General features: G+C 44.9%; 1 protein-coding gene across 1 annotated transcript in view; it reads right to left on the bottom strand.

The window, feature by feature from the left end:
- MAP3K14 (mitogen-activated protein kinase kinase kinase 14) overlaps positions 1-8440 on the bottom strand; it is a 15417-nt gene extending 6977 nt beyond the window's left edge. Inside the window, 8 exon segments of the mRNA XM_010156300.1 lie at positions 388-519; positions 1233-1362; positions 3535-3672; positions 4850-5184; positions 5187-5439; positions 5567-5777; positions 7532-7601; positions 8171-8440. Coding sequence (XP_010154602.1) covers positions 388-519; positions 1233-1362; positions 3535-3672; positions 4850-5184; positions 5187-5439; positions 5567-5777; positions 7532-7601; positions 8171-8423 — 1522 coding nt within the window. The 5' untranslated portion in view covers positions 8424-8440.
- Positions 8441-11230: the final 2790 nt, after the last annotated feature.

Raw genomic sequence — 11230 nt, 5'->3', positions numbered from 1 at the left:
GGGGGGGAAATGGTCAAAAGCCCACAGAACCACAATTTTTTGAGCCCAAACCAAGGCCTATTATTCCTGTGGAGCATCACTGGCTTAAGCAAGTATACAACTACAATTATCTCTATTTATGAGCTACCAATTACCTGTCCTGGAGATTCCTCCTCTACCCCAGTGGTGGGACAGCCTGGACAAATAGCCCATCAGACCCACCGGATGACAGAAAGATGGAGGTGACAAGTATCACATGCCCAGCTGCTTAGAACCAAGTTAAGCTCTACATTTGAGATTAGAGCTTAGTCTAGTAAATAACATTTTGCCACTCAGTAACTTAATCTCCAAGCAGTTTGCTTCTTGTAAGAAAAAGGGAAGAACAAGGTACCTTAAGTACCTTCCTACCTTTTACATCTCCATGGAGAATGTTCTGAGCATGAAGATACTCCAAGCCCTCTAATGCCTGGCCCAAATAACTGAGGGCCCGGTCCTCTGGGAGGCAGCCGCTCTGTTTAATTAGCTGACCTAGTGAGCCACCTAGAAAAGAATCCAGAGAGTCCATGTTAGCTTATCTTTACAGTCTTCCCAGCACCATCAGTGTTCCTTGTTGTTTCTGATGATGAAATGAGAACTGCCAGGTCTGACAGCCCTTATCTTCCACACGTGGGTCTGTTCCTTTTGTGTATTCCCAGAGTTCTTATTGCCCACAAAAACCGGCCTCTTTGATGAAGTCTGTTGCTTCGTGTCAGTTTAATGGTGTTGCTTTGTATCACAAGCAACTACTCTGTGATCTTATCACACTTCTAGGCACTACTGATCAGGTGATTCTTCATGGGCTGTGTTTGCCATGGTCTCAGCTGGAAAAGAGCATCAGGCACTGGAAGCATATAGGTTTGATACAGCATCTCCGTTCCAGTCCAATGTGCTCTACACGGGGCTGTGCAAATAAACATGAAAGCAAAGACCAGCACCTGCTATGTGTTTTAGTAAGGATCTGCAGATGCTGTTCAAGAGACACGTCCTGAACGGGAGTGAGGCAGGGCTGGAAACAACTCCCCCACAAAGAAAGACCACACACCAGTAGGCGTTACACATACCTATCCCAACCCACTCGGGAATTAATGCTAGAAACACTTTGGATACACCAAAGAGTTAACAGATTTAAAACTGGGGCAGGAGGAAGAGGAGATCAATGTCCACTGCATTCAGCAGTTAAAATGGTGCTTCCACTGTGGTTGTTCCTTTCTCACCCTCCATCAGTTTCATGAAGATGGTCACCCAAGGTCCTTCCTTCACAGCTCCGTACAAGGGGACAACTTTAGGACTTGTTATTGCAGCACATGTCGTTAACTCCTCTGCACGGAAGTGTTCAACTTGTACCTAGAGAAACAAAGAAGAAGCACTGAACAAATTCTGTGATAAATCCTGACAGAATCAACCCTTCCTGATGCTTGGGTCGGAGTGTCCCACACTGTTTAACAGCAGAAGCACAAGGATAACCTTTGGTAACAGAAATCAGTGGGTACAGCGATAAGTGGGAACAGTGAACTATTCTGAACAAAGACAATGAGACATCCTCAGAGCCTAGTAAAGTTTGGATTTGTCAAAAAAAGATGGCAGGTTGCAATACCTGAGCACTTATGGCTAAGTACTGGCAATCTTCAGGAAGAAGGAAATTTCCGTCTCAGTCAAAAAGGTAATACAGATAATTTAAGCATTCTGCTTTTATAAAAGAAGGAAAAAGATATCTAAGGATGGTGCAGTACCTGGCAAAATAAAACTGCCCCCATACAGGAGGGCATATGCAATATGGCCAGAAACAGTGATTGACACTATCACCATTTTAGGTGGTACTCAGCCTGCACAGAAAAATGGTTAAAGAAAAACTCCATTCACTACGTTTGGCCAAACAAAATAAAACAAGAATTTGCTAAAGACCAGAAGGAAAACGTGAGTCATTAAGATTCTGGTGGGAAAAGGATGTATCATGGTTCTTCACTGTCAGCAATCCAGCTACAACTAGTTTTCTTTCATCTCAAGAATTTGGAGAGCAGGTGCTTGCAACACCAAGTATGGCGAAAGAAGGTCAGGTCCCCTTCTAACACAGGCAGGCAGCAGGAACCGAAGGCAGTTACTGATGTAAAACCAAATACATCATACTGAAGTGTTCAATTTGCATATTAGAGCTCACTGGTTTAAAGAGTTTGGCCTGAGAAGATGTATTTCTGATCTACAGAAGTATCTTCTGAAATCCTCCAGCAATTAGGAAAAAAAAAAAAACACCACACATTTTGAAAGACTTCATCTTCTCCTACTCTCGTGTCTGTCTTTTCAGCACTACCAGCCTTCCTTCCTCAAAATACACACTAGTAGCAGCTATTTCTTCTAAGACTGTGTATTGGCAAAACGGGTAATAAATAATTTCAGCAGTTACATACTCTCAGGAAACAAGCTGGTCATGTTGCCACAAAATTCCACATCTAAAATGTGAGGATGAAGAATAGAAAATAATTTGCTACCTGCTTTAAATATGTTTGCTTACAGCTGACAAATGAAATGGTTAAAAAAGTGGACAAGCTGGCTTAGTCTTGCCACTTACATCTTCCCACTAGGCAACACATCATGTTGAGACCGATGTAAACAAGAAAAAGCAAACATTTTAAATTGAAACCCCAAGTTTCAATTCTTTTTGCATATAATATTTTTGTACTTAAGACAAATGCTTCCCACACACTTTCTGAAGTTTTGTATTGGAGTAATGTGAGAACAGAGGTGATTAAACTGTTCAAGAGTTAAGTTCAAACAACACATTTACATTCGCATTATGTACTTGCATTGTCACTCTGCCTTCACCTCTGAGGCCCCCCATGGTTGCCTACAAATCAATACCCTGATTCAAGCGACATTCCACAAGCTTCATACATCATATGACAATGGCATATCTTGGGGTACAAGAGATTATGATGTCAACTTCTGGAAAAATACACATCCTTTGCTGCACCTGTAACAGAATCACCCCATTTCAATGTGCCAGTATTGCTCGCGACACTCACTGAACAGATGAAAGCTCTCTCCATTTTGAGTGCCTGCTGACTGCCTTATGTTTTTCCTACTTTATTCCTTTTTCAACAGAAAAACACCTGCCATGTCACCATTTACACTAGAGGTGTTTTAAAATGAGAATACTTAGATAAGCAGCTGACACAGCCGTTTCTCCCCCGTAGTCACTAGGAACACACTTAAAAGTCTTTCAAAATCTCTGCTCTTTTGGCCTCTTTCAGCATTAACCCCAAGATCCTTAGTAGCACACCCTGAAGGCCAAATGAACCCATTTCTGGCTGCTAAGCTTGACCCCCTCTGCACATACAAGTTCTCCATCTGCTTCTTCTCGCCGTGCCAGCACCTTGAAGTCTTCCCTTGCACCTAAGCACAGCAGCATTTCACTGCACCTGCACAACAAGGTACCACAAGTCCATGGTAGCTGGAAGGAGAAGACTTTTTCTCCCTGTGCTTTCGTGTACCAGGAACCCCCCCTTTCTCACACATAATTACCTTTTTGGCAGCACACTGAAATCCCGTCTGTTTGTCCTCTATTTTGTATACTTCCCCAAAAGAGCCAATGCCCAAAGAACTCTGACACTTGGTCCAGTGAACCTCTTCTCGGTACTCGTAATCCACTGGCTTTAGTTTCTGGAAGTTAAAATCAGAAAGCAAGATAAAGCAAGGAAAGAAACACTTAACTGTTGAGCTGCACAGGGACCAACATTTTCAGAAAAAGCACAATGACAGATACGGCCGCACCTCTCTAAAAATCCCTGTACGACATTACTTCGGGCTCGAGAAGGAATGATATGGATGTCTTCAAGGCCAGGCTGGACGAGGCTTTGAGCAACCTGGTCTAGTGGAAGGTGTCCCTGCCCATGGCAGGGGAGTTGGAACTGGATGATCTTTAAGATCCCTTCCAACCCAAACCGTTCTATGATTCTATGATAGGGGAGGATCTACTTCATTTCTGTGGGCTCTGTTTCAGTAAATGAGTGCACCTCACTCCTGCAAAAGAAGGCCACTCCCTGTATTTGGACAGCTTTGGAGCTCCCAGCTATTCCCTTCACATGCAGGACATGATTATGAAGCTAAATCCTACAAACAAAACAAGATTCACGTGACTGTATGTAGATGTGCATATGCGAGCTAAACTGTTTTTAGAGTCAGCAGACTGAGGTTGTGCCTGGGGTCTCAGTTTAAACACTTTCAGGCAGGTAAGTAACACCCCGAACTCCACCGACACTGACAGGGTCACACTGATTCCGGGGAGGAGTCCTCTAAGAGGAGTTTTGGGTGGCAAGACAGAACTGAATTCAGAAGAAACAAGGCACGTCTCTAAGATCTACGTGCATTTGCTATGCCCAAGGCGTGTGTTTGGCAAGAATCAACAGGCGAGTTGCTGGCTTCCCAGCAGAGGCAGCAGACATGCTTTCTGCACCGTGACAGTCCTCACGTCCCTGGTTTCTGTCTGTGTGACAGTCCAGGTCATCTACAGCCAATAAAGTACTGCAGCCCGGTCACCTGATGGACTGGGCTCTTTCACAGACAAACACAGAAGACGTGTTTGCAGGCTGACTAGGCACAGAAACACTTCTCACAGCCAAGCATATATGTTTTATGAACGAGTGAACAAATCAGAGCCACCAATCTGAGACGGGGCTTTACAGCCTTCCAACACCAAACCCGCATCTTTAACTGACCGTCCTCAACCACACCAAGAACCATTCACAGAAGCTCGCACATGGGTGCAGATCCTCTCTCTTCTGAAGCTGAGGAGAAACTTTGCCTTCCACGACACTAGAGTGTAGTGTTAGAAGATCACCTCATTAAGTAGCACGCCTTCGTTTTCATCTGCTTCATGAAACTGTTCCTTCTGGTCCAGACCGCCTCCCCTCCACGTCTTGGCTAGGCTGGCTAAATTCTGCGGCTCACCGAGACTCACGCTCCCCTTCAAGGCGTCCACCAAGTATTCTTCCACAGAAATCTTGTCTGAACTGGTTTTCATGGACTGGTTACCATGTTTGGGGAAATCATACTCTAAGTGGAGGCCAGATAAGCGATGCTCACTGTCTTGATAGCTGAGATCACCCTGGAAGTACGTCTCCAGAGCATTACGTTTCATGGCATGGAGGGGACTGTCCAGATGTGGGAAATGATAAAAGGATGGAGAGTTTCAGGTTGTGGAACACTGTCCCTCTGATAATGCCGTTTCCAAACATGATTAAGGCACTGAATAGGGCTTATCAACTTGTGCAGTTCTGTTTTGTACTGACTCCTCGGTGAATGGAGTTTGCCTGTGGACAGAACTTTCTCAGGTTTCTCAAATGGCAGTGGATCATAGACCAAGTCCTTGTTAAGTTCTGAAACCCAGAAATTGTTTCTGTACAGAGTATTTTGGTGTGATTCATCCTCCTGGAAAATAAACCAAAATAAAACAGCTGAGCAGAAACCTCGATATAACCAGCCAAAACTGAAGCAGGGATTGTTAGGGGGTTGCAGGGGTCCCAACAGTTCGAAAGGCAGGTTTAAGGATTCTCACCTGGACAGGAATTGGGGTGCAGCTCTCTTGTTCTGGAGTTCTGGGACCTCGTCTGCCAGCAGCCACTGTTTGTATTTTCAGCTTGGATCTTTTCTTGTGACGTTTCTTCTTTGTCTTACCACGATGCCTCCCCCTCCAGCAGGTAGATGCCATCTTCCCCTCCGTTGCATGGGCCACATTGTTAGGGATTTGATCGAGACTGTCTGACCGGCTGTTGGAAACCAAAACGCGTGAAGTCTCTTAGATCTGACGGTGAAAGCACACCTCCAGTTAACAACTATGACCAAGAATGAGAATCAGCAGCTCTGCCTTCTGAGATTTGAAGAACAGAGGATGATAGCATAACTCCTTGCCTTCTAACACATAGCATTTGTAACTTCAGTGTCAAAGCACAGTAGTGTATCTGACACTGTGAGAAATAAATGGGGGAGGGGGTGTGTGTAGGTGAAGCAAAGCATCGAGTCTCCCAGTGTTGGCAAGTTCTGTAAGGAGCAGCAAGACTAGATGGAAAAGTAGAGGGAAAAGCACTGAATTTGGTTGCTTTGAGACAGTTTGTGTCTCTGACCTATAGTGAACACAGAGGTTGTGTATAAATGCAAACTATTTAAAAAAAATGTTAAAATTAATGAACATGTTGGCAATACAAACGTCTGCTCTATTTGAAACAAAAATACACCACAGAAAGAGGATGGCTAAGTGAACTCAAATAAAATAGCTTCAAAAAGCCAAAGTGTTCTGACAGGTAAAGCTCAACACTGCAGTATGACTTCTAGGAACGTATACACACACAGAACAGCACTGGCCAGCACAGCAGCTGGGCGTCTCTACAAATAGATACAACGCTCACGAGGAACGCTTGCCTGCAGTTACACAGTAAGTTGGATTTTTTAAATCAAGTTGTAAGAGAAAACAGGGCATTTGAAATGAAGAAATCCTGATTGTTGTGTTGATCCGTGCAGTACATCACCTACCGTTACTGAATGGTGATGCAGCGCCCGCACTGCTCTCTCCATCTTTTCCTTGTTTCAGTGTAGAGTTCTGGGTGATGGCATCACCACATTGCCTTGAACCTGAACCCCAGCTGGTATGCATTCCACACAGACCCTCTAAGAAATGGTTCACTGCATTTCTCAGGTGGTTCGTGGGACAGTGTCAAACCATGTACCTCACAGACACAAGTTCAGTGTCTGAAAGCTGCCGGAAGACAGGCAGCACCGAACTCCAGATCCCAGCTACCCACTTTAGGGAGTCTTGGAGCTGCTTGATAAATCTCCAGTGCTTAATAAAGGTCCAGTATGTGCCTCAATAAAGCACATATTCTTCATCATGAAAAAAAGTGTCCCACTCCCAGATGACTTCAGAAAAGCAAGTCCCAGGCCTCCATTTTTCTATTGCAACTGTTACTCTCCCTTTATGACTTTCAGCTTCTCCTCACAACTCTGTCCCTGATGCTGTCATTATGCAAAGGTTCTTCTCTCATCCCCTTTTGTTTACCCTCCACAGAAACAAAGTAATTCCTTTTTTTTCAGGACTACCCCTACCAGCAGCCCAAGTTTCCCACAACTTTTCAAAGGGGACAACAAGGTTTCAAAAGCATCAGGACAATTCAGTTAAAGACGGAAAGACTTTCCCCTGGATCCTTCTACCTCAAAAAATGACTCAGTCATTTCAAAACAAACGTGGAAACCCAGAAATAGAGGCAGATGACAATCAGCAGGCACTGACAACTAGACAGTGAAAGGTGTTTTGAGTGGTTTGTGATTAAACTTCTATTTTCTACCAACACAAAAAGGTTTTGAGAAAGATGTTTGGGGAAAGGCACACTACTCCTGAGCCTCAGACAGAAAATCTCAACAGGACTATTTTTGGAAAAAACCTCTTGTAAGCAGACAGAGCCAGGGTGATTTGGAACAAGTCAGCACACAGAGCAGTGAGGGTGGGTGTTCGTGTTAAGGGGTCTCTCACCTGTAACGCTTACTATGGACAATAAAGGATCTCTCTGATAAAGTGGGGCTGAATTCCTGACTGTTTTCACCTGTGTGAAAGAAAACAGGATCATCACACGTCTTCAATATCAGGCAAAGTCTCTCCTGATAACAACTGGACTAAGAAACAACTCCACTAACTTGCTAAGCCAGACAGTGATCCAGACAAGTCACCACACAGTCGTGCCACATCACCCACACTATGTTCATCCTCCTCCCACAAGAGAGAGCTTCCCAGCACTGCCACCTCCTGATCCCCCAGCTCCTTCCCACCTGACAGCTTTATTCTGGTTTCTTCTCTTTTCCCAACTCTTTTAAAGCACCTTTCAGAAGTCAGCCAAGAACAGATGAGCCAGCAGGACACGGATTTCTAGTCAAAGCAGCAAGGTGCAATGGCCACATGTTCTGTTATTTATGTTTTATTCAGTGGATGCTGCCACATTATTAGGAGATTTCATGAGCTTCCTAAATAGAGACTGGGATGTGTCACCAACTCCACCCCACTTGAAATTACAAATAGATTTCAGCTCAGCTCTCCAGGAGTGCAAAGCGAGTGAAATCTCATACTACATTACACATTCCTTTTTCTCAATGAAGAGCCGACCGCCCTGCTACTTACATTCTGCTTGGGCAATAATAGAAATTGATGCACAGCCTCCTTCTGTTTCTTCTTTTGCTGTTCCTTTGGTGATTACATCATTCAGGATTTTCCACTGACTGTGAAAGATGACCTTCTTTGAATCTTCTACTTTGCAAACACTGCTCTGCTTTTCACTAGCTGTCTCGTTTAGCCCCTTCGTAGCTGTGAGCTCCTTCTTCTGCTTGACAGCTGGACCAGGAGCTCCTTGGCAGGTAATTCCCATCACTGCCATTTCACAGGTTCAGAGAGTCACTGAGTAAGGATAAAATAAAAAGGCAAAACACTTGTCAAAATACTTAACTTCACAGGCAGAAGCAACTTCAAGTTCATGAGAAACGGGAGGCTGCTCAAGGTATCAGATTACTAAATAATTTAAACCAAATAAAGGTCCTACCCAACGTCTGAGCATGGAGCTGAAAAAGAACCCAAGACTGCCGGCTCTCCACCCCTGACTTGTACCGCCGAAGGTTTGAATAATCAATGTTATTCTCAGTAGTAAAGTATGAGACCACACGTTTCAAGGGGAAATTTATTTCTCAGTGTATTTCCTTTGCTTAAACAAAAGGTGAAACCATATAGAAGAGGGAACGCTTGTATCACCAAACAGGAAGAATAGTCACTCCCCACCAAGAAAAAAAAAAAGAAGAGACAACATGAAAGATTTTCTCCTAGAGCGCACCTAGAGAAACTACACTGCGCTCTCACGCCACACAGAACGGCCATAAAATCCTGCTAAATGCTTTCTTCCTCGTACTCAGTCACCCTTGAATCCATTTCTCATTTTTCCTTCCAATGAAACGAGGCTAGACAATCAGCCTGCCTCACTCCCCTTCCTTCCCCTTAATCACCAATAACCTTTGAAATCCTTGGTCAAGCCCGACGAAAGCAGAGCTCCTACGGCGTAGGGGCTTAACGCAAGTTGGTGTTGGGTAGGGGACAGCGATGGTGCTGGAAAAGACGATCCCCGCGGTTGGCAGCAGCTGGCGAGTCAATCAGCTCAGGCTGCTGGCTGACCAGTTAGTGCAAAAGGAGCTCGAAACAAGTCCCAGCACATGGCAAATCTTGGCCAGTTGGCAAGAGGAAGGTGGAAGGGAGCCAGGGCTGGAAAGGGAGAAGCATGAAGAAGCACAGAAGCAAGGCTCCGCAGGACAGGCCAGGGGTATATTGTGAGGTGGAAATTCGGAGGGTGGGGAGTTGGGAGCTCCTTATAACCCCACACAAGCCCACAGGAAACATGGCTTTGGTTTACACCCTAATCCCCTCACCTTGGATTCCGGAAAAGTTAGGACATAGCTGTTTTCTCATGTTTTAAACTAGAATATGCTCTACTGCCCCTTAACCATAGAGGTCACTTCCTCATGCCACTCCTCTCCCAGCCTCAGTGCAAGACCTTAAAATAAACATTTCCATCATTAAACAAGCCATGAAAATTCAGAAACCTTAGCAAACACATCAGGTGTTAAGTACCACAAACCCAATATAAGATGAGGAGGAGGGCCATTTGAACGGAGGCCAGCAAAACCAAGGTCTCAGAATGATTACAGGAGCATATCTTTGAGGCTTGCCAGTTTAGATCTGCACCAGGGGTTTTCTTTTCCTTTTTTTCTCTCCTTCCCACCCACCATGGGCAACAGGACATTTACCCTAACAGGCTCCTGACAACAGAGATCAGTCAGGAAAATGACAAAACTAGTGGGTGTTCGGTGGCCGAGGGAAGGGGAAGGGAGCCAAGTGCATGAACCTCCGTGTGATGTGTAAATGAGTCACCTAACAACCTGGCAGGTATACAAGGAAAGTCAACAATGACCACATTCAGCAGCTAAACAGAGAACAGCTGCTGTGCAAAAGAAGTGCTGATGACAGTATCCCACTCATTACACCCGTCCCACTCCCTCTCCTCTGCAGAAATTATGTCAAATCTCAGTGCTGTAAAATAATCCCTTGGAGCAGCAGAAAGAGCCTGCCAGATGACTAACCCAAGCCACCAGCGACCAAACTGACAAGTTCAGAGCTATTTTTACACTCACTCTCTCCTGATTTGCATTAACTCTGTCCCTCCTTGCCCCCCCCTCACCTTCCAAGGACCTTCAAGGTCTGCAGCGCAAACCCAGCCCCATTGCCAAAAAATACATAATTCTACAAGTCACTCCCCAGTGGAGTTAAAAGACAACAGAGGGAAGGGAGAAGTAAAATTTCAAATCCTTGTTGCCCTCTGAAATGGAAAAGAATAACAAAGAAACATTACTGAGATTAAAGTCAACAAAGCACACACCTCTCTTGCCAACCAACAACAAAAAGAGGTGCTATTGTAAGCAACATCCTCTAACACAGCAGCCGCCAGCACTCAGACAGTTGAGTGTGTGACTCAGGTCTACAAGGCTGTGTAGGCACAGAAGCTGCGCACCCAGCCCACTTTAACTGCTGCTGCAACGTTTTCAGGTCCTTATAGGAATCAAAATCCCAACTATTTTATGGTAGGTACCACAAAGTGTAGCTGGCATAAGCTGTGATTAAAAAAAGTAATAATTCAGAATGTTTAAATAATTACTGAAGTGTAACTTCCCTTGAAGATACATACTGAGAACCGAACAGGCGAGACTCATCTCTGCACTTGGACGGGGCGTCAGTCCCAAGAGGCCCAAAGCATTTGTAAACCTCATCCATCTGGACATAGGCACTTGGTCTCTCACGCCCAGGTTCCGTGCGCAGCCCTTTCCAGGGAAACTCTGGATGACAGGAAGCCCTGGGAGCAGTACATGGGTACCTGAGGTTCCACAGCAAGACCACTAAGAACAGGATTTACCCACGAGACATGCTGGAGCTGTGGTTTTGGCTGCCTATTTACTTGCCACCGCTCCGGGATGCGCGCAGCTTCCTGTGCAGACATAAGTTATGTACGTGCAGCGTGAGGAGCTTCAAGTTATGGAGCTGGAGCGTGGTTCTTTCATACCCCATGCTGCTTCTCTGTTTTTTAAAATCTCCTCTCCCTCATCCAAGCCACTTTGATCCAACTGTAATTCTTGATTTCAATATCCCTGA

Source organism: Eurypyga helias, unplaced genomic scaffold (assembly GCF_000690775.1).
Source record: "Eurypyga helias isolate BGI_N326 unplaced genomic scaffold, ASM69077v1 scaffold30097, whole genome shotgun sequence".
Lineage (NCBI taxonomy): Eukaryota > Metazoa > Chordata > Aves > Eurypygiformes > Eurypygidae > Eurypyga > Eurypyga helias.
This window is presented reverse-complemented; position numbering and strand designations above follow the sequence as displayed.